At 35.2% G+C, this 24,786-nt stretch overlaps 1 protein-coding gene across 6 annotated transcripts in view; it reads right to left on the minus strand.

Annotated features, from left to right (window-relative positions):
- Window positions 1-6,523: 6,523 nt before the first annotated feature.
- Window positions 6,524-24,786, minus strand: part of wu:fi37e09 — a 39,052-nt gene continuing 20,789 nt past the window's right edge. For 2 of the 6 annotated variants that reach the window (XM_073937230.1, XM_073937231.1), the window contains exons 7-12: window positions 24,031-24,060; window positions 23,726-23,749; window positions 23,293-23,322; window positions 22,439-22,462; window positions 15,122-15,169; window positions 6,524-7,579 (exon numbers count right to left, since the gene is read on the minus strand). In XM_073937230.1, coding sequence (XP_073793331.1) covers window positions 7,482-7,579; window positions 15,122-15,169; window positions 22,439-22,462; window positions 23,293-23,322; window positions 23,726-23,749; window positions 24,031-24,060 — 254 coding nt within the window. In that variant the 3' untranslated portion in view covers window positions 6,524-7,481. Of the gene's footprint in view, window positions 7,580-15,121; window positions 15,170-22,438; window positions 22,463-23,292; window positions 23,323-23,725; window positions 23,750-24,030; window positions 24,180-24,510; window positions 24,526-24,786 lie in introns of those variants that run through there. The other 4 variants (XM_002666176.7, XR_012397715.1, XR_012397716.1 and 1 more) reach the window with 4 other exon arrangements.

Raw genomic sequence — 24,786 nt, forward strand, 5'->3', positions numbered from 1 at the left:
TAAATTAAAGTGTGACCCATTTGAATTAACATTTCTTATTCTAATGTGTGATTGTAATATTAAATAGACATATTTGATGGCTCTGTGAGAACATTTAAAACTGTTGATCAACTGTAAGTATTGGAAAAAAATTCATGCTGTGGTTTAACATGCTTTGATACAAGTAAAAAATAAAACACTGATAACAGTCGTTCACACACACTACTGAAGCTCAGAGAAGCTAAAAGTGTTAAAGAGCTGCAGCTACTTCTGCTTTTCTGCATCCAAATGTGTGGGAGGGAGATAAAGTGTGAAAACCAGAGCAGAAACTGTCCAGCCCAGTGGAAAGTTTGCTTTTAATATATGTGTTCAAATATGTACCACATTTAAAATGTCAAATAAAGAGAAGTGCATGTGATGAATCAATTTTACTCACTTCTGCATGATTTTTTATGAATTATAGTTCATTTCTATGGGTTTGTTGTGATTTTGAATGCCATTGTGTTATTAAACTTAGGGTCAAAGGTCAACTGAGATGATCATTATTAGACTATAGTAACTGTAAATAACATCTCAGACCCTTTTTATCAGTAAACAGCACATTTGAAGATATAATTCTGAGAATTGATTTCTTGGTATCTTTCTCAATATAGTTATATTACTGTAATGCTAGTTATTGCTTAATTATTATTTAGGTTTAGTTTGTGTTATGTTCACTTTATTACCTTATTTTTAAGTTTGTCATCATGGGATATAAAATAATTTTTTCCATTCATTTTTATTAATTCATTTATTCATTCATTCTTGTCGGTTTAGTCCCTTTATTAATCTGGGGTCACCACAGCGGAATGAACCGCCAACTTATCCAGCATGTTTTCCAGCCGCAACCCATCTCTGGGAAACATTCACACACTCATACACTACGGACAATTTAGCCTACCCAATTCACCTGTTCTGCATGTCTTTGGACTGTGGGGGAAACCGGAGCACCCGGAGGAAACCCACGCGAACGCAGGGAGAACATGCAAACTCCACACAGAAACACCAACTGAGCCGAGGCTCGAACCAGCGACCCAGCGACCTTCTTGCTGTGAGGCAAACGTGCTACCCACTGCACATTATTTCTTTAATTTGAAATAATTAACGTGTTAAAAAAGTTAACGCAATTAACACAGTTTATTTTTATTTTTTTTCCTGTTTTTTCCTTCCAGGGGCAGACGCCGGGCAGTTTCCCGCTGTTTCGATGTACTTTTTGGGCCGCGCTGATCATCTTCTTATGATTTGATCAGCCCATAAAACACTCAGCAGACGGTCATGTTTTTCTCCGCTGTAAGCTGTCACGCTCTGAAAGTGAGATGTTTCTTTTCCGGACAGAGCGGCCGTGCGACATAATCTGCAGCCCATTGGTTATTTTCTTTGTTGACATTGGGCTGACCCAATCACAAACTTCCATGTTGGGCTCTGTGTAATGTAGGTGTGTATTTGTCAAAATAGCCAAGAGTCCCGCCTGTTTCTTAAGCCTGATTTATACTTCTGCGTCAAGTGACCGGTGTAACCCACGCCGCATGCAACGCGCGTAGCTGTGCATTTAAGGCTGATTTAAACTTATGCTACGGCGCTGACGCATAGCCCTTCGCCGTGGCCGTCGGCGTCGCTGACGTGCACCTCTCAAAAAATGTAACTACACGTCGAAACGACGCGTAGCGCAAGCTCTGTGATTGGTCGGCTTGGTAGCGCTGACAAGTCTGGGCAGGACCGAGAGCCGCGTGAATGGTGCGAGCCTGATGGAGCGATTGTTTACAAGTGTGGAGTCCCATGAAGGAGCTCCGGATGGAAAGTTTTGTTTTGTGTTTACCACTGTCACCGACTCGGTCCCAGTCATTCCCCTCGCTGGCCAGCAGAGGCCGCCATCCCCGGACTTCTAAGCATTACATCATCCACCTAGACTGATTGAGCACACACCTGATCTGAATCCCGTTAACGACCCACGCTCCCTATATAAGCCACACTCAAACACCAGTTCATTGCGAAGTCTTGTTCAGCCACGGCCAACATTTCTGAGCGTTATTCCCTGCCTGATCTTCTGTGCATTACCCCGGACTGTTTCTGACTCTGAGTTGCCTTCTGCCTGCCTTTGACCCACGCTTGTTATACAGACTCTGAACCACACTGCCTGCCCACGACCCACACTTGTTATACGGACTCTGAACCACACTGCCTGCCTACGACCCACGCTTGTTATACGGACTCTGAACCACGCCGCCTGCCACTGATCCATGCCTGGTAAATCACTCTGTGTCTGTCAGCCGCCAGCCCCACGATCTATATTGAATGCTGTTGATGTGAGTTCGCACTTTAGTGCGTCTTGTAGGTTTGTGATTGAACTGTGTCTATTAAATACTGCAAAATGGATCCCTCCATGTCAGTCTCCTCGTTACAACCACATAGTTGAAGCTGTTGCACGTCCGCTGGTTCCTGCCTCAAAATGAGCGAGTTTGGCCACTTGTACATTCCGGAAGTGTTCTGGAAAAGCAAAACAGCAGTGAAGAAACTCGACATAGAGGAACATTTACACCTCACTGCCAACTATGTAATTCATCTAATTCAAAGGTAAATTAAGGCTATAAATAGAACATGTCACGAAATTACACCTTAACACTTGTAGATAATATGTATGTGATGAACACGTGGCACGGCCAAATACTATAGTGAATCAGTTTAGGCTATCAGTGGGCTATAAATAGCCAGCCGGATGACGAGCTAATTCAAGGCTACGCTTAGACTATGAAAATAACATATATTTTTAAAAGCCCAAACACCTTGTTAATGCGATTTACTTTACTCACTTAAAGGAATATCATACATATCTCAAAGTATTTTGCCAAAAAAGACAGGTAAGCAAATTTAAGGTTTTTTTGGGGCTAGAGATGGGTTACACATAGCCGGACTAGATTGCGTCTATACTCACCGAGAAACTGAAACTACATTTATTACTTGCAGGAACCTCATAAACCTTATTGACTTTGCTAACATGATGGAGTATCATACATATCATAAGCTTTATTAGCAAAAAAAAAAAAAAACATACAACCAAATTTAAGGTTATTCGGGCTAAAATGGGGTACATGTAGCCGGGCTAGATCTGGTCTATGCTTCACCTAGCCGGTGAAATGACGGCTATAGCTTGCTGGGCAATCAGGTGATGTGCTCCACTGGCACGATCATCTTAATATTATTTTGCTGTTTTTCATATGCGCATGTTTAAGATTTGAGGTAATAACATTGCCATGATGATCAAAAAAAAAATCAAAACAACAACGCAATTTAATAGGGCACTGAAGATGTAATTCTTATATTTGCTTTTTGAAGCCTATGGCTATACTTCTCACCATGTATCTTTTCTAAAACATACAGTATAGTGTAAGATCATGTTTATTACTAAGAAAACTAAATCAAAATTATATTTTGATTGAACACATCACATCATATAAGGTACGCATACAGAACCGTCTGTTTAGTATTGTGAAAAGGCAAAGCTGAATATCTGTGGTTAAAGTGCCACGCAGCGGTCAAAAGCTGCTGGCGCACCAATTACCGCCGTCGCCGCAGTATGAATGGCGGCAAAAGGAACACATTGAAGTAGTAACATCTGTACATGTTATGATCTGGAGGAAGAAGAAACTGGTCGATATGAACTGTAAAAGTTACTAACAAAGTCCCTGTCAAAGTCTGACAAAGTCCCATATATATATATATATATATATATATATATATATATATATATATATATATATATATATATATATATATATATATATATATATATATATATATATATATTCTTATAATCTTATAAATTATTATACAGCGCTTTTTTGGGCACTCAAAGCGCTTTACACAATGGGGGGGAATCTCCTCATCAACCACCAGTTTGCAGCATCCACCTGGATGACACGACGGCAGCCATTTTGCGCCAGACCGCACAGCACATACCAGCTGATTGGTGGAGAGGAGACAGAGTGATGAAGCCAATTATGATATGGGGAGGGTTAGGAGGCCATGATGGACAGAGGCCAGTGGGCAGATTTGGCCAGGATGCCGGGGTTAAACCGATACTCTTTTTCGAAGGATCCTGGGATTTTTAACGACCACAGAAAGTTAGGACCTTGGTTTAACGTCTCATCCGAAAGACTCACTGAGCAGTATAGCGTCCCAGTCACTATACTTGCAACTGTAAGGGCATCCACTGCACAGAACATGTGCGGTTCATTCCGCTGTGGCGACCTCGGATTAATAAATAAACTAAACTGAAAAGAAAATGAACTAATACATTTTTTAAATTAGCGGAAATTATTTTTAGTCCATTTATGCCCTCTTCCACACATTTAACTTTTTAAAAATGTATTTCAACATGAATTTATTTCCCCTTTTTTTATTTATATTTTCTTTACATTTTTTTTTATTAAACATATGTGTTCTAATATTCTACATTTATCCAGACCAACCATGTTACACAAATTTGATCAGGGTTAAAGCTGAACACAAGATTGAGCACTGTGTTCTACACCATAAGGATTCACTGTGGACTCGACTCATACCTCCGACTTCATAACACACTTATGTGAAAATAAATAAATGTCCAAATACACAGATAAGTAAATAAATATATATAATGTATAAAAGTGGATAGATGTATTTTTTAATTAATAAATGTAAAAAAAATTAAGGAATAATTTTAACAAATTATTAATTTTCATGTTTGTTTTAAATTTTTGTCATTAATTTTTTTCATTAATTTGTCTATTTAGTTATTTATTAAGCCATTTATTTATTCATAATTTAGTCAATGATTTGTCAACTAAAGACCTGCTGAGGTGACAACTAGTGAATGAACACGAGGAAAACATGTTATTTTAGGCTGTAAAAGGCTTATTAAAAACGGATGTGGAAATATCTTGAAGTATGTAACCATTTCATATTTTAGAGAAATGATAGTGTTTTTGTAACTGCTCATCATCACTAAAAGCTCCTGTGATGTCTCTTGTAATGCAGATGAAACTGTTTTATCTCCCTCTAGTGGCTGAATGTGGAATCACATCGTTTTAACAGCTTTTAACATCCACCGATGAGCCAAAACATTATGACCAACCCTATGTGAAGCAAATTTCACTGATCATCTTCTCATCATGTCAATGAGTAAACATTTTAGAGAAGCAACAGCGTTTGTCAACAACGTAAATACAAAAAAATAAAATAAAATAAAAAACAATTATAGGCGAGGCAGTGGTACAGTAGGTAGTGCTGTCGCCTCACAGCAAGGAGGTCGCTGGTTTGAACCTCGGCTCAGTTGGCGTTTCTGTGTGGAGTTTGCATGTTCTCCCTGCTTTCGCGTGGGTTTCCCCCACAGTCCAAACACATGCGGTACAGGTGAATTGGGTAGGCTAAATTGTCCGGGATGGCTCCCAGAGATGGGTTGCCGCTGGAAGGGCATCCGCTGCATGAAAACTTGCTGGATAAGTTGGCGGTTCATTCCACTGTGGCGACCCCAGATTAATAAAGGGACTAAGCCGACAAGAAAATTAATGAATGAATAACAATTATATATACACTGAATGTGCAAGTGTGTAAAAGTGTTGTTTCTTTCGCATTCAGTGCTTGTGTGAAACTCATAATCATTGGTTCAGTTTCTTGTGATATCTTTCCACCTGAAGGTAACATTTATTGTTGAGTAAATACAAAATATGCCACTTTATTTTTTTATTATTCTTTTTATTAATTTTAAACCTATTTGTTGAGTCTGAATTTAGTCGTTTTCTTGTTTTGCAGATACACACAGGAGAGTTTACATTAGTATTTTTTTTGTTCCCTGAAATAATCACATTAAATTCACCAAACTAAATGGTTAAAAACCATTTTAAAGCACAGTGTTTTATCCATAAATTATACAGAAGCACTAGACCAGGGGTGGCCAACCCTGTTCCTGGAGAGCCACGTTCCTGCAGATTTTAGTTGCTACCCATATCAAACACACCTGAACCAATTAATTAGGACCTGAACATCACGTGATAATTACAGGCAGGTGTGTTTGATATGGGTTGCAACTGAAATCTGCAGGAAGGTGGCTCTCCAGGAACAGGGTTGGCCACCCCTGCACTAGACCTTTATTTAAAAGAAAAAAAAAAATGAATGTTTTCTACACTTCTGCTGCCATCTGGTGTTCATAAAGTTGAAGTTCATCAAAATCTGTTCTTGGCAGGAAATAATTGCAGCTCTAGATTAAATATTTTTTTTTTACTAAAAATGCATCAACTGACCATTAAAATATTATAATTTACTTAAATTTCACAACAAAATTCAGTGAATAATTTAACTACTTCTAAAGTAATAGTCTCATTTCATCTTCAGATTAGTTTTGATTAAATTCAACAGAACTGGAGAATATTTTTTTTATTTTTATGCATTTTTTTTTCTTCAGTCGTTTCTGCTCAGATTGAATCTACTCTAAAACATGTTTTGTAGAAAAATTAAGTCGATTCAACACAAATTTCACACAATTCTCCTTTATTATTTTTAAGGAAGCATAACAATCAAACACACTTTCAAGCATTGTTAGAAAAAGCAAAAACTAGTAACAATATTTATCCACTAAACTTTCAGTTAGTAAGTATTTGACATGTATTCATTATGAACATGCAGTCGTCAAAATGACCAACAGATTCATCAATAAAGCAAATTCACAACAGTGTGACTTCACTTCAGTAAGTGCTCGAGTTAAACAACAGCTTTTTTGTTAAAGGTTAATTTAAGTGCTTCAGCATAAATACAAAGCCCTTTATATACTAAATTTGACATGCAGATCATATTTAGATGAAGAAGCAGATTCACTTCAGGACAACATTTTAAAGCATAATAAAATGAGAGTAAAATAATAGACCCAATAATAGTAAATAATGAAAGTATACTAAAAGCACAAACTTAAAAAAAAAACAAATTGCTGTAAATAAATGTTTAGCTGATTGACTTGTATAATAAAAGTGCCAGATAGACTGAATTCAAGTGTGACCCTGATAGTCAAAGATGTTTCTGAAATGTGAGTATCATACCTGAGACCCCAAAACAGGTCCATTATCCTGATATTGGTGTTAATTATAAAAAACAATAGTACATCACACAAAACGATTAGAGAAAGGCTGCTGTGATAAAATGTATGATAGTAGCTGCTCGCTGTCTACATTCATACAAAATTAAAGCTATGAGAGTCAAACTGCCAACAGAGTAACAGATATGATGAGTAACATTCATAAACTGACGTAAAAGTTTCCATCTTCATTTAAAATCTTTTTACACACAAATTTAAAGGCTGAACAAACACAGGTTTTTTTTTCTTTCACTGGAAGCATTCTAGAAGCTCTGAATAACAGAAAGATGATTGTTGTTGTAGCTGCAGCTTTAAATGTTGATGATGTCACAGTAATCGGCATTGGTGGGCGTGTCTTCTCTCATTAAACTGGATTTGATCTTTCATTCGCATACACGGCTTCTTCATGTAACAGTCCTGATGCTTCCGGCACTGAACTCTTTACTTGTGTTCTATCGAGATCTGAAACAAAGATGGACATAAAAAAAAAGAGAAGATCTGAGCATCGAGTCAGTAGTCATTTCTTCAGACTCTGTTTACTAAACAGCTTTATTATGACTGGAATATAAATGATTGATGTGCTTCAGCAGGAGATCTTTAATCTCACATTTACTGATAACTAAAATGATTTACAGTATAACTGAAGTCTGAACAGTTTCAGCTGAATTATGACTAACAAAAAAAAGTTTATCATTGCACCCAAAGAGACAGTAGTCAATAAAACAGATGATAAATACACCTGGAGCCGATAATGGGAGAACTGGGCTGGCACTAAATGTCAGGCATTTAACCTGTTTCATCATGTGTAGAAACTGCTAGATCTTGATTATATACAACACCAACTACTATAGTGACAGAGCTAGTCTTTACAGTCAAGAGTTTGAGATGAAAAAGCATTTGAGAAAGAGCTGTTTCATTCACTGCACTAAAAGGCTGGAGATACTCAGTGAATGTTTTAGTTGTCTTTGGTTTTGTTTCACTTTAGTTGATAATCATAAATCTATATTCTCCAGTGTGTTTAATAGTCATGTTCTTGATGGTCAGAGATTCAGTCTTCTTGTCCAGCTCCAGTCTGTCTCTGAATATTCCATCAAATGGTTTTGCGCTCCTGGTGACAGCTAATAAATTATTGTTGCCAAACCCCCACTCAAACCCATTACCTTCAAGCAGTTCAGTTGTATTCTTTATAGTGACATCCTCACCCAATGCTGTATGATAGGGATGGGAAGATTAACCGATATGTATCGATACACGGTCATGCGCGTGCACGATGCGAGTGCATCGGTAGAGCAGCAGAAGATGAATGAAATTTTGGAAGCAAATCGAGATGCATCGGTTTTTGCGAGATGCATCGGTTTTTCCAAGATACAACTTATATTTTTAATATAGAATGTATTTTTTATTTATTAGCAAGTGTTGTGCATAATTTAATCGACCTACATAAAGTATGCATTAGCAACAGACTTGCGGATGTGTACACTTACACTACAACTCAGTGTATCAGGTGTGCGGATGAAGCTAGTGGTGCGCCCTCAGAAAGCGCGAGAAGCAAAACAAACATTTTATTCCTCACTGAGTTTTAAATCTAAAGTATGGCAACATTATGGATTCTGCAAAAAGGATGGACGACTTGACAGGACAGATGCAATTTGCAAAATGTGCCGCGCATCTGTAAAATACACGGGCAGTACGAGTAATCTGATATCTCACTTGAAGCGGCGCCTCGGTGTTGTTGTGGAAGCATCTTCTAGTGTTCCTGCATCCCCGGCTTCCTGCTCTGCTTCAACTGTAGCTACCAGCTCCAAAAGTGGTGAGAAAAGCACTGAAAGTTTTCTCCATGAGCAACAGTTCTGCTCGCTCTACGCCAATAACGAATGCTATTGCATTGTTCATCTGCAAAGATATTCAGCCTAGCGTCACGGAGAACGAAGGTTTTAAACACCTCCTGTTAATTTTTATTTATTTATATTTTTATTAGCCTGTTGTTTACAGTGACAGTGATGTTTCAAAGCAGCATAACACTGCTAGTTCACGGCGTTAAGTTTTGAATATTCAGTGGCAAAATATATCTTTGTAAAACTTTTTTTCATAGTTGAAAAGTTAAATCACAATTCTTCTTGTGCAATGCTAAACCTTTATGTTGAAAGAGTGCAAATATATACATTTTTAATATATATTGCACTTATACATTCTGTTTATCTTGAAAATCCTTAAATAATATGTGCTATAGGTTCTAAAATGGCCCTCTACTGTAAACTGACACTCTGGCTCTGAGAGAAAAGTCAGTTTGTAAAAAAAAATCTTGGTTTTACTTGGTTAATAAATAATCAAACTCATTCAATGGCACAGCATCCTTTCTTACATCATCTCATAAACTTGATCTAATTAGTTAGTGCTGAATTATCGCATTGTATCGTGATATGGGTGTAAATCGTATCGTGTTGCATCGCAATGTCACAAATGTATCGCTAATATATCGGATCGTATTTTTTGTATCGAGATGCGTTCGGATCGGCATTATAGCCAAGATGCCCAACCCTACTGTATGATAAGTGTTCCCTTCAGCTGTCACAGAAGCACAAAAAAAAAAAGAGAAATTAGATTATAATTAGACAGTAAAGCTTAATTAAAAGACAAATTGTGAGTTTTGCATATTAATAATCTTCACATTGCGGATGACTTTATTAATAATCTGTAACAGTTTACAATGATGTGTGCTATTATCACAATGTAAATTAATGATAAACAAAACTGGAAATACTTTTTGGGGAGACTGCATTTGGCTCATAAGTTTAGAAAGACATTTTAATTATTGAATTGAATCAGTTACAATTTTATTTTATCTACAAGACATAAGAGGTGAACTAATTAAAACAGAACAACAAATAGTAATGCATATCATATTAATGTACATCATTTTACTAAAAGCATTTTGCGTTTATTGACTAGCCTTCAATGTCTTCTGAACTGTATCATTAAGAGTTTAATTATTCATTCATTCATTTTATTTTTAGCTTAGGCCCTTTATTAATCTGGGGTCCCCACAGAAGAATGAACCTTGGTGGTTCATTCTTCTGAATCTGTTCATCCACACCGGAATGAACTGCCAACTCATCCAGCATATGTTTTACGCAGTGGATGCCCTTCCAGCTGCAACCTAACACTGGGAAACATCCATACACTATTGCATTCACACACATACACTACAGGCAATTTAGTTCATTCAAATCACCTATAGTGCATGTCTTCGGACTGTGGGGTAAACTGGAGCACCCGGAGGAAACCCAACGAACACAAAGACAAACATAAATAAATAAATAAACAAATAAATAAATAAATATACAATAGGGAAAAAGTACATGATCCTCTGCTGATTTTGCATGTTTGCCTACTGTCTATAAATGTAATGGTAGGTTTATTTTAACTGTGAGAGACAACTCCCAGCAGACAAAAATCCTTATAAATGGTATTCAAAAAAAATGTATGAATTGATATGCATTTTAACATGTGAAATAAGTATTCACTCCATATTTAAGTATTTTCACTCAATTATGCCTCAATATTTGGCAATTCAAACTTTCAACTCCCTCCACAGATTTTCTATGGGATTAAGGTCTGGAGACTTGGACCTCTTTGATCTTGGCCATGGTGGAGAGTTTGAAATCTGACATTTTTTTTTGCACTTGTCTTTTAAACATAGAAAACTCCCTTTAGGAGGCTGCTTCTAATCTAAAAACACCTGGTAGCCAGAAATCCTGCTGACTGACAGGGGATCAAATACTTTTTTCTCTCATTAAAATGACATCACTTCAAACATATTTTAAAATGTATTTTACTTTTCTGTCTCTCGCAGTGAAAATAAACCTTCCATTACAATTATAGACCGAACACTTTGGGCCCTATCATACACCCGGCGCAATGTGGCGCAAGGCGTGACGCAGTAGTCTTTTGGTAGTTTCAGCTTGGCACAAGAGTCGTTTTGAGGCGTTGCGCTACGCTGTTTAAATAGAAAATGCATTTGCGCTCATAGGTGTTCTGGTCTAAAAAGAAAGGCGTTCTGAGGCGCACTGCTGGCGTGTTTCTATTTTAAGAAACTAAAATAGATTTTTCATTGGACCAAAACAAACCCGGCCTAAACTCCGGTGCAGAGTTGCGCCTCGCTTACACACTGCTTAATACACACAAGAGAGCAATGGGCAAATATCTTTACATATGAAAAAAATTCAAATATTAAGGATATATATATAGGATATAACAAGAATAGATATAGAATATAAATATAAAGGATTAAAATATTACAAAACATATTATTTTCTAGCCTTCATAAATATGAAAAATCCCTGCTTTTATGTCTTCTTCATCTCGGGAGGCTTTTTCAGTTCATTCATAACAATTTGCTTTTGTATAATATTATTATTATTATTATTAGCAGTATTATTTATTATATCCATATTTATATTTGTTTTATTAAAAACAAGCTTAGATTTGCCCACCTGCAGGTTTTAGACCATTTGGGGCACAGCATGTGTTTTAGGATATAACTCAGGTTTTTGAGCACATTTTGTTATTATTATTTATTTATTTGTTTGCTGGAAATTAGAACTGAATTTAGAAATAGTTTTGAAAGAATATTTGCGCTTAACAAATGCAATCATTTATTTATAGACTAATTGATGTCTGTGCGTAAAGGTTTCCCTATCCAAGAGCGAAAGTGATCCATTATCTCTCATTCTTACGCAGTAGATGCTCTGTTTAACAGTTTTCTGTTTAAAAAAACTGTTAAGTGTTTGCTGGTGAAATGCTCAGTTTTTTCACTTAGACTTACTTTGCGTCCTGTAAATAGCGAATGCGCTTATGGCGCGACGCGGCTGGCTCTTAAAGGGAATGGGAGATGAGACTCTAACTGGTTTATTCTCAAAACACACCTATAACTCATTAAGAAAACAAACTCAACCCTTTTAGATCATGCGCCACGGCGCAAAGCAGATTTTTCTGTCCTTAAAATAGCAAAAGTGGATTCTGACATGCCCTGAAAGCGTTTGCGGCCTGCGTTTTGTGCTTTGCGCAAGGACCATTAAAATAAAGTCCTAAATGTTTTTTATTGATATGAATTCCCTGGAATCACTGACAGGTGTCTATATTATCTGAAATTCCTGAAACAAAATGCATCCCCCGCCTGACACACTGATCAACTGGAGGAGCAACTGTCAATCACTACAATGATGGCACTGAAGCCCACCCGTCATTTAAATGAAACTAGCATTAGAAACGCAAGCCCAGAATGTGGTAACAAGAGCACAGGAGGAAAGACTATAAGCACACAAAACATTCAAATATGAGCGGAAAAACGGATTTAGCCTAAATGCCTTTTATTTTTGAGTCATGCTAATTATATTTCAGTGCGCAACCTCATTGTTTCTTATTCTGTGTTTAGTTTTTGTGCATTATAATGTTACACGCGATGTCAATGTTTTGATTTGGGGCCTAGGCAAAGGACAATAACCATTTTTTAAGGTATACTGTGGTTTGGGGAAAAAAAAATCTAGGTTTTTAAAACTGCAAACATTTTCTGTAATACTGCTGCTACAATATATGCAAGTTTTTTTTGTTTTTTTTTTTAACTTTTTTTTGGACAACAGTATCTCCAGCAGAAAAGACATCCAAAGATGCAAATTTACCATGTGAAGAAATCTGTTTTTGAAACTAATAAAGCAGAAGTCAATGATTCATTTGAATTGTTTAGCCTGACATGTTTACTGTTCCAAAATAATTAAAATGTTTCTTAAAATAAAACATATTGTATTAACAGGGGAAGCTTTTGTTGTTTAAACAAACATTTAAAAAGAACTTATTTTAGAGCATTAACCACAAAATCGTGAAACAATTATACTTTTATCCAAGGCTATCATACTGTCAGAATCTTATACTGGCCCATGCCTGTGTGGTTCATAGACCAGGGGCCTCATGTATCAACGCTGCGTACGCACAAAAGCTTTGCGTACGCCAGGTTTCACGCTCAGAATCGCTCACGTTTGGATTTACTAACAATGAACTGAACGTGGGAATGTGCGCTGCTTCACGGCAGCATTCTGGCAGGCGTACGCACATTTTTTGTGCGTGTCTGTTTTATTTCCATTGGCGACTCCTAGAGGCAGTTGTGTTAAATTCCTCTCTACAAAGTGTCTGATCCTTGCAATGGCAGCTGTATGAGACGGGTTCATTTAGTAGGTATATAAGGTTTCCATACCATACAGTTGACCAGCTAAACATTAAAGCACAATTTGCAGCGGTCGCCTGTTTTCCCAATGTCATCTGAGCTATCGACTGCACGCACATTGCTATAAAGGCACCATGCATCTGAAGATGAATTTGCATGCGTGAATCAGAAACATTTCCATTCAATAAATGTGCAAATAAAATATGATGCACAAACTTATTGATGATTCCTACTTGTCTTTCTCGTGATAAATAGTTGGCAAAATCTGATATGTAGCGGGGAAAAAAAGAAGAAAGAGTTCATCAGGCGCTGGATTCGAGCCAAGTTCATGCTCGAACGTGTCAAAACATGTTGACATTGCGTCTTACGAGCGCGCCACTAAGACTGTTTAGGGTAATGCAACATTTTACAGATATAAACCACACTATTTCTTTTTTTTTAATGCACTCAGTGTTCAGACCCAACTGTGTTAACCGCATCAGCTAAACTCTCCCACTCTATTTTTTCTTTTGTTGTTAATTCCGGAGGACAAACTTGCAAACAACACCAATTCTCTCCGGTCTACCTCCGAAAGCAGCACCTCCAATTCACATTCTGTTCAAAGTTTCTCTTTTTGCTTGCTTTTGCCTTTGCTTTTTTGTTGGGTTTTTCCATTAGCATAGTCATTAGCATATTCATACGGGGGAGGAGGCAGGGAGGGGTTTTGTGCTTGTGCATGTTGCGCTCAGTTTCACGTTCATTCAGATGTACAAAAGAATATGTGTGGGATTTGGCGTACGGAGTGTTTCATACATCTGAATTTTTTTCTGCATACGCACATTTACAGCTTTGTGCGTACGCAATGTTTTAGTAAGATTTCCACGCAAGTCTTCGTACATGAGGCCCCAGGATTGGGAAACTAGTGTTAAAGAAGTTTCTGTAAGTTCTATGGAAATATACATATTGTGCATATGGTATATATCAGGGGTCACCAATCTCGTTCCTGGAGGTCTGGTGCCCTGCAGGGTTTAGCTTTAACTTGCCTCAACACACCTGCCTGGGTGTTTCAATTATACCTAGTAAGACCTTGGTTAGCTTGTTCAGGTGTGTCTGATTAGGGTTGTGGCTAAAATCTGCAGGACACCGGCCCTCCAGGAACAAGTTAGGTGATCCCTGATATATACACATTTTACTTTTTAGGATCTACCCAAATGCATAAAAAGTACATTTATGTACTAGTAAATATTACACAGAAAGTCCTACCTAAAACAATGAGACAAAGCTTGCTTCATACATCTAATAGATATTATGTAATTGGATTATTATGTAATTTATGTTAGAGTAAATATTTTTAGAGTCTAAGTTTTGAGGCTAGTGATGTCTGTAAGAGACTAATTAACAAATAACAGATTCTTGATTTAACTTCAGTTTGTAGAGTTCCTCATAGTTTCTTGATCATGATCCTTTTAGGAAAACTAGATTCATCTTAACAACTGTATGCCCTGCTTACTAGCTAGCTATGTGCATATTGTATACAAGGTTTAGAACGTTCCACATAAAGAACCTTAATCCGTAACATTTAGTGCCATAAACAGTAGATAATTGTGATTTTACGTTAAAAAAAAAAAAAAAAAAAACGCTAAAGTTTGTATGTGTGTGTGTTTCACTGTTTTCTACAAAGTTATTCCGCGTAATTTTACATTGGGGGAAAAAATAGCCTCTTCAATATCGACTAAGTGAGGTCATGTCAGAGAATGAAATGATGAATGAAAATGAATGCTAAATAATACTGTGATTCTACTAATTACCTTGTCCTGGATCAGCTTGGGAAGTAGTTCTTGGGGACAAGACTGCACCTGGATTGTGGACAAGATGATGTATAAAAAATGAAAAAAAGTCTTCATTTAAAATGCAGTACATGGTTAAACATTTAATTCTTTCATGGACTTCTTGTCATAAGAACTGCTGTTATTTTTGAGCCAAATCTCAAAAATAAATAAATAAATAAAATAATGACAACTATTCAACCCCTTGACTGTCACTTGTTATGATTCTCGTTCCGTCCTGTGTGTTGGTTGTAATTTTGCTTTGTACACTCTGAACTATGCCCTGTCTTTAGCCACCAACCATATAAAAATCTGATTTATGGCCAAATATGTACACGTATATAAAATTACAGCCAATTTGTTTGAAAATATATATACTTATTTGTACTTCCAATGGTAAAATAACATACACGCGACCATTTTTGCTAAATCTTAAAATATGTTGCTGTATGTTTAATGCATTAGGTGCATTTCTGTCAGTAAATATTATGCAGAAAATTTATTTTGACAATGAGACCAAGCTAGCTTTATATATTCAAGTGTTACTCAAATATTATTACAAAAATTATATATTCAAATATTATGCAATAGCTTTGTGAGAGGATACATTCGTGGAATCTAATTTAACATGCTTTATTAACAAAACCATGTTCACATATACAACCCCAAATCAGAAAAAGTTGGGACAAAATGGAAAACACAAAAAAACAGAAAGTAGTGATTTCTAGTTTAGCTCTTGCCCGGTGGTGAGGGGGTCCGTGTATCATCCGTTCATTCGATTATTCCTTTTATTACGGAAAACGAAACATCAGAAAAACGATGAATATTTCGTTTTTCTGTTTATTCTGTAGGCAGAAAAAACGGAAACTCATCTGTTATTCTGCTTATTAACTTAAAACGAAATATTAAAACAAACACAAAACCAAAACGAAATAATGAGTCAAAATATGGTCCGTGTACGGTCCGTGTACGTTTTGTTCATTTGTTTCCCATTTTCAAACGGAATAAAGGAAATGGAGAAAACGGCCGTTTTTCCGTTTTTCTTTTGCTCACGAGAAAACGAAAAAACGAGATTTTGGCTGGATTTTCGTTTTTTTGGTTTAGGGTAGGAAAACGGATAAACGACTTTAAAATTCATTTTACACATGTAGGCGGTGCTGAAACGCCCACTTTCCTCTAATTGGTTAACCAAATCTGCGCTCGTGACGTCGCCCTCAAAATAAAAGCCTTACACGCAGGCTTTTAATTATTATTATTTAATTATATATATAAACAAAGTTTACATATTCTATCATTTGAACCACACACAGTTAGCAGGCTTACATTCATTACGTATGTATAAATTAAATAAAAACGTAAATCAGCAGTATTCTTAGACATTTGTCATTAAAAAAAGGTCATAGTTCACTGCCAAGCTTCTTGCTGCTGTGCACCTGATGCTGAGCAAAGAAAGCCATTTCCGAGCAGCACCTGGTTTACATGATTGTTTCAGAGCTATTGTAGGCCTAAATAATAGCCTACTCTGTATAAAATAATAATTTATTATTATTATTATTATTATTATTAGGCCTATTATTATTAGTATTGTTATTATTATTATTTACTTAGTTATTTAATGGTTGTAAGAACACAATGGACCCTGCATGGGGCTATAATAAATGGTACCATTTGTTTCTATTGGATTTTCTCCTATTTTAATTTAATATATGCCTTTAGCCTATTGTAAATATTTATTTGATAATTAATACTTTTTTATTGCAACATCAAAGTAGGCCTGTCTTATTATTATTATTTTTTTGTTATTATTTTGTCTATGTTGTTGTTATTATTATTGTAGCAAGAACATAGCCACAGGTGTGGCAGAGTGTGCTGGTGCCACCCAAAGTGCCATCTTGCACCTGAAAATAGATGCCTTCGCGCTCAAGCGCGCGCAAAAAACTTGCACAGGCAAAAGTAATGATGAATGCGTTGAAGGAAAAAAAAAACATTCTAATTATTTGTTAATAAAATAGTGCAACATTATTCTCAGTCAGTGTAGGCTGAAAAAATTAAGATCGCCAGCATTTCAAGGGTGGTTTTATTTTTAGTTCATTGCTGTGACGCGCTATATTTCACTAAGGCTGCATGAGACTGCGCATCTTGCTTATTTTCTCTATTTTACATACAGAACATATCATACAGTCCTACCGTTCTAGTGAGTGTGGGGCATTGCTTTACAGTGGTAAAGTGGATTATTTCTTGGCAAATTCATAATGATTCACTTTGTTTAGTAATAAATTTCATAGTTATAAAATAACTACATTTCAAGAATATGTTAACACTTCCAACTATTTAGGATTATTTATTGCATCAAAAGTAATTTCAAAGTAACATTAAATGTACGTATAACTCCTTAATTGTGTGTGTAAACACCTAAGATGCAAAAAGCTTATTTAGACCAGAATAGGCCTACTAAATGCAACGGTCAATGTATGTAAACTTATGACCTAAAATGTCTTAAATGACTAAATTTAAGTCTTTTTAAGTTTTTAAATAATTTAAGTTTAACATAAATGATTTAAACTTTAAACTTCAAATTAACAGAGTATGGCAAATAAATTGTTTATTAAATGGAGGTCAGGTGTCTATCTTAATTATAATTATTAAATATTATGACACTACAGTGGTGTATTGGAGAGTACGCACCTTTTAATTAATTAATTTTAAATAAGTGGTTTATCCTAAATAAAATGCAATGGGATCGGTGTGCAATGAATAGTTTGAAAACCCCTGGTTCAGACTAGACGAGCTAGCTGTCTGTGCGCTGTGCTAATAACTTGGCATTTGCTCTTTTCGGTGCTGCCAGATGCATTTATAATGCATAAAAAATAAAAAAGGTAATTCGGTAAAGCGCGCGATGCGCGCAGAAATAAGCGCACTATATGCATAAGTCGAATTAAGTTCTCTTTTTCTTTAATCAAGACTTTTCCATTCGAGGAATTACAGTTATTAAGAGCTTAGTCCTTATAAACGATCAGTTTATAAAATACACAATTTACGGATCAATGAAGAATAAGAAGAATATGCAACGCATTATGATCCTTGAATGATCAGAGCGCATTTATATAAACTATATATTTTATATAATCTATAAATATTAAAAAACATTATACATTTAAAGTAATGGAACATTATATGTTATAAAATCTAAACTATTATTTAGGCTACAGGCTGTTCAGCGCGTGCGTCAAAGAAAAGACATGACACAATCTCTATAAAAACTAGTTGTTTATTTACAATATCTAAAGGGATATAAAACATCTAACATGCATCTCCATTCTCAACGAGTTTCTGTGTTCTGCATCCTTCACAGACCGAGGTCTCATTCCGAGGTAATCTGTAAATATTCTCATTTGGTTCTGGCACATTCTTGATTAAAGGTGAAACTGACCGGCGCAACGGATGATTTGTCATCTAGGGTGACTACAGTTATAATACAGGTTATGGAACTATTTCACTTTAATTTCATATTATTATTTTATTAAACAAACAAACCAGTTTTTGTTTTGGCTCTGCATGCAGCGTATTGGATCTTTGAAGCATTGCACTTCAAATGTTATTCCTTCTTTTTATTTTTATTGTATTTTTAATATTTTTAATTATACAACACAAAATTGGTTCTAAACAGATACATTTTCCTATAGGCTATGATGAAGTGTATATTTTTGTTCACACAGGTCCTATACAAAACTGTGTGGATGGATGATTTGTTTCTCCTGAAAATCACTCATTTAATAAGCAAAACAGGCCAAAATGTTGTTTAGCTTGCGTCAAACTGGATGGACAATTTACAAACATATTGAATACAAAGGCTGGTTATTTTATGCAATGAGGGACAATAGGCCTATTACAAATTAAAGAAAATTATTTGCATATTAAAGCGAAAATATATAATACAACAACAGATCCTACCTCAGAAATGACTTTAGATAATGTAAATAAGCATCAAGTTTTTTTTTGAGATTGTGTGTCTAATTCAGTAGTGTAGTGCGTTCGCGTGGGTTTCCTCCGGGTGCTCCGGTTTTCCCCACAGTAAAAAGACATGCGGTACAGGTGAATTGGGTAGGCTAAATTGTCCATACTGTATAAGTGTGTGTGTATGTGTGGATGTTTCCCAGAGATGGGTTGTGGCTGGAAGGGCATCCGCTGCATAAAAACTTGCTAAATAAGTTGGCGGTTCATTCCGCTGTGGCGACCCCAGATTAATAAAGGGACCAAGAGACAAGAAAATGAATGAATAATGTGCAATACTAATTTAAAATACGTATCACTAACCTTATATGTGAAATAGCAGGGCCCGCTGTAGCACTTTCTCAAGAAGAGCAAATGTCAAATTATTAGCGCAACGCACATGTAGCGAGCTCATCTGTTTGTCGGAACTACTAGACACAATTTTTTTTATCAACTATAATGTGTTTAATTAGTTAATTTGAAATTTATTTCATTATTCCAGCAATAATTGTTGAGTGAAAGAATGCGCTAGAAATATGCATTGCGGCTCCCTTTATTGTACAGGCTTACTGCACTTAAACTTTTTTAGGTTCGGCTCTCGAATTAGTAAGGTTATGAGTAAATGTTATTTAAAATATTTAAAGCCTGCCATCTAGCCTACAATAACAGCAAATTTAATAATAAAAAAAATAATAAGACAGGCCTACTTTGGCGTTGCAATAAAATAGTATTAATTATCAAATAAATAATTACAATATATAATTAAAATAGGAAGAAATAAATGAAAACAAATGGTACCCTTTGTTTTTATAGCAGGGCCCAAAGTGTTCTTATTCTGGTTCTGGTAACAACTATTAAAAAGAAAAAAAATCACACCAAACAATAAAAACACTAGTAACTGATAATAATAATAATAATAATAATAATAATAATAATAATAATAATAATAATAATTATTATTATTACAAAGCCCTTGCTCTGAAACAATCATGCAAACCAGGTGCTGCTCGGAAATGGCTATCTTTGCTCAGCATCAGGTGCACAGCAGCAAGAAGCTTGGCAGTGAACTATATGACCTTATTTTAATGACAAATGTCTAAAAATACTGCTGATTTACGTTTTTATTTAATTTATACATACGCAATGAATGTAAGCCTGCTAACTGTGTGTGGTTCAAATGATAGAATATGTAAACTTTGTTTTATATATATAATTAAATAATAATAATTAAAAGCCTGCGTGTAAGGCTTTTATTTTGAGGGTGACGTCACGAGCGCAGATTTGGTTAACCAATTAGAGGAAAGTGGCCATTTCAGCACCGCCTACATGTGTAAAATGAATTTTAAAGTCGTTTATCCGTTTTCCTACCCTAAACCAAAAAACGAAAATCCAGCCAAAATCTCGTTTTTTCGTTTTCTCGTGAGCAAAAGAAAAACGGAAAAACGGCCGTTTTCTCCATTTCCTTTATTCCGTTTGAAAATGGGAAACAAATGAACAAAACGTACACGGACCGTACACGGACCATATTTTGACTCATTATTTCGTTTTGGTTTTGTGTTTGTTTTAATATTTCGTTTTAAGTTAATAAGCAGAATAACAGATGAGTTTCCGTTTTTTCTGCCTACAGAATAAACAGAAAAACGAAATATTCATCGTTTTTCTGATTTTTCGTTTTCCGTAATAAAAGGAATAATCAAATGAACGGATGATACACGGACCTGAGGGAAAGAAAAACCATAATACATCAGTTTCACAATGTTGAGAAAAAAAAATATTGGGTGGTGGTTAAACAGTCCTTACTCTAAACCATATTCAGGAATGGAAAATAAAGAAAAGTAAACTACAAAAGGAAAAAAGAAAAGAAAATAGTGATTTCTAAATGTACTTTGACTTGTATTTTATTGCAGACAATACAAAAAAACATTATTTCATGTGTTCCTCGTGATTTAAATATGTTTTTATATATATATATATATTTTCCCAAAATAAACATGTAATCCAATTTTGGTTCTTGCAACATATTTTAAAAAATGTTCCAGTATTTACCACTTAGTAATGTTACTTTCCTTTTTACAACACTTAAAAGAGGAACACTTAGGGACTGAAGACACCAAGTGAGGAAGTGTTTCAGGTGTAATTTTGTTCCATCTTATTTGCAAACAAGTCTTAATCTGGACAACAGTACACAATCTTCGTTGTTGCACACTCTCTATTAAATATGCCACACTCTCTATTGGAGACAGGTTGGGACTGCAGGCAGGCTAGTCAAGTACCTGTATCCTCTTCCTTCACAGCCAATACTTTGTAATGTGTCCAGAATGTGGTTTTGCATTGTCTTGTTGAGATATGCAAGGGTGTCCCTGGAAAAGGCAGCAGCATATAGTGCTCCAAAATCTCTATGTACTTTTCAGCATTAATGGTGCCATAGCAGAAATGCAAGTTACCTTTGCCAAGGGCACTGGCACAACCTCACACCATGAAAGACCCTGGCTTTTAGACTTGCTGTAAACAGACTGTATGATCCTTTACTCTTTTGGTCCAGAGCACATGGCACCCATTTTTCCCAAAAAATACCTGAAATACTGGATTTATATGACCACAGTTCACATTTCCACTGTATTGTGGCCCCTACCAGTAAAGTTTTAACTGGCATTTGTGGATGTAACTACATATTGTGGTACTTGACATACGTAGGTTTGCCAAAGTAGTCCAGAGCCCATGTAGTGACATTGCTTATAGATTAATGAGGATTCTTGATGCAGTGTTGCCTGAAGGATCGGAGATCACGGTTTTTCAGCTTAGGTTTGCGCTCTTGTTCTTTACACACTGAAATTCCTACAGATTCCTTGCATCTTTAATTATGTTATGCACTGTTGAAGGTGAAATACCCCAATGTCTTCCTATAAAAAGACTAGAGCTTTCATGGATGCTGTTTTTGCACCAGATCATACTTACAATCACCTGTCAACATCACCTGATTCAAACTATGTAATCAATTTACTTTTGTGTTGCAAAAGATGTTGTTGTTGATATGTTTATTTTGAAACAACAACAAAAATATAAAAATCATAAGGGACACATTCAATAATGTTTGCTGTATTGCCTGCTATGAAACACAAGTCAAAGTAAATAAAATAAAAAATCCCTGCTTTCTTTTTTATTTGCAATTTCCATACTGTCCCAGCTTTTTCTGATTTGGGGTTGTAATTGCAGACTACAGAAACATGATATTTTAATTTAACACATTACTTTATTGTTGCAGAATAAAGCCAGTTTGTCAACTCTTGCTGTATTAGTTGTAATACTTACTCAATTTTTTCGAGATTTCTTCATCTGTCACAGCCGCACATAGAAAAAAGAAAAAGATGTGTAAAGTTTAGTGTACTGTACGTCAGAAAGTTTTTTTTTGGAATTCAGGCCTTCATCACACCTGAAACTTTGATCACAGGTGACAAGTAAGTCTTTAAGGAGCACCTTTTTTTCATTTTTTTTTTTTCATTTTACAAGTCTCCTAGAGTTAAACACTTAAACCATTTTAAATGCATTCAGCCAATTTCTAATTCTGGCTGGGTCACTTTTAACTTAGCATAATTAATTGAATCAGATTTGACCATTAGCATTTCGTAAAAAAAAAAAAAAAAAGTTTATAATTTTCCTATTTAAAGATCAAGTCCTCTGTAGATACATTGTGTAAAAAAACCGACGGAAAAATACTATTTTCAAGGCAAATATTGCAAGGAACTTTACTCTCATTCTGGTGTAATAGTCAAGAAACTGTCCCATGGCTGCACCAGGTGAAGTGATATTATAGAGTGTGTGAGAATGTACTCTTTTCAAAGGGCGCCTTAAAACCACAGAGACATGAGAGATACAGGGTAAAAGATCAATTTTAAAGATCAAATGTTTACCATTTGTTACTTAAATAACTGACTAATTCCACCTCGGGAAGAAAGTATTGCAATAATGTAAATGACGTAAACCAAGCAAGACAGAATGTTCTAGTACACCTACAAAGAGAATTAAATAAAATCAAAAATGACAATAAACTCTTAAAAAATGCGCAACATAGCACCTCTTTAAATTTTTGCTTTAAAATTTTATTTTGTGATCACTTAGGTTATCCTTGGGTTTTGATTTCTTCTATAGAAGTTGTTAATACTTACGCAGTTGGGTTAAATGTTTAGAGACCGTCACTTCATGTCACAACAGCAAATAAAGACAGAGAAAAGGAGATTGGTGAGTGAGCGAAAAATAATTCAGAATCAGAAACACTGAAAAGAAACTGCTTGATTGTGAGCTTCAAAAAAGCACTTTATGATAAGCAAGACTTTATTAAGTAACAATTATCAGCAAAAATTGTAATTGTGTTAATTGTAATAAATTGTGTTAGAACAATAGTTAAAGCCACCTTAGTGTGGTCAACAATGAATAATACATTACATACATAAAAATGTTTTTAATTGATTATTGTTTATGTGTTAATGTCAGCGAATGACTAAGTATTAACTGCAGAAAAATTAAGTCATACATTAAAACTTTAATGCAGCAAAGTTTTAAATAAACATGTATACAGTATATTTCCTTTGTAATACTTACGCATATCTTTATCACAGGCATCGGCTTCATGTCAAGGCAGCAAACAGAAACGAGAAGAAATGTGAAGAATAAAACAACTTGAATATGATTGTTTTAAATTCTCAGTTTAAAACAGAAATAGGATCAGCCATCAGTATATTAAAATTGAGCTCAACACATACAAATACAGACTTCTTGTATTACCGAACTAATTTAATCAAGCAAAACTTGTGGTTAAAAATGTAAGCAAAGATTTTTAAAAAATAAACCTAGTTTAAACTCCAGTCTCACACATTTTGCATTTTTGTATCAGCAGTAATACTTACACACATCCTCTAGTTTTTTAGCGATCTTCACTTCATGTCACAGCAGCACAGAAACAGAATAGAGAAGATTAGCAGTGAACAACCAGATGAAGATCACAAACACCAAGAAACTGATTCTTCATGAGCATCTTCGACAATCTCTTTATCATCTGTATGGCTTTACTAATGATCTTTAACTATTTCAATGTTATGTATGATCAAATGCTAACAAATGCTTCACATTAAGAATGACTTGAGATTATTGTTATATTACCACTGTTTTACTTGATTTAAAAGAACTGACACAAATACAGCTGAGTTTTAGTCACAATACATTAATATCACATCGTTCTATACAGGACAAATACACAAATCATTAATTATTGCACCAAATCAAACTCATGTTGAAAAAAAAAAAAATCCATAAACAGACTATTAAAAACATTTAAGCACTATTAACATGTTAAATCTATTTTCTTGTTAAATTACTGTAATACTTACACAGTTCTTCTTGAGCTGTAACAGAAGAAGAGAAATTAATATTATTAGTGAATGAACAAATCAGAAATACTAAGTCACTGTGATAGTCACTTCAATATGCATAATTGTATTTGTAATAGGTATAAAGGAAAGAGACTTAAGTTCATACATTATGTAGTAATCTTAATGCTTTTATTCACCTAATTCATACTCAACTAAAGTGGCTCACATGTAATGGATTAGGAAAATCACGACTTTTAATGTGGGGCAAGTAACCTTGTGTAAGCAAGTGTCTCT

This window comes from Danio rerio, chromosome 22 (assembly GCF_049306965.1).
Source record: "Danio rerio strain Tuebingen ecotype United States chromosome 22, GRCz12tu, whole genome shotgun sequence".
NCBI lineage: Eukaryota > Metazoa > Chordata > Actinopteri > Cypriniformes > Danionidae > Danio > Danio rerio.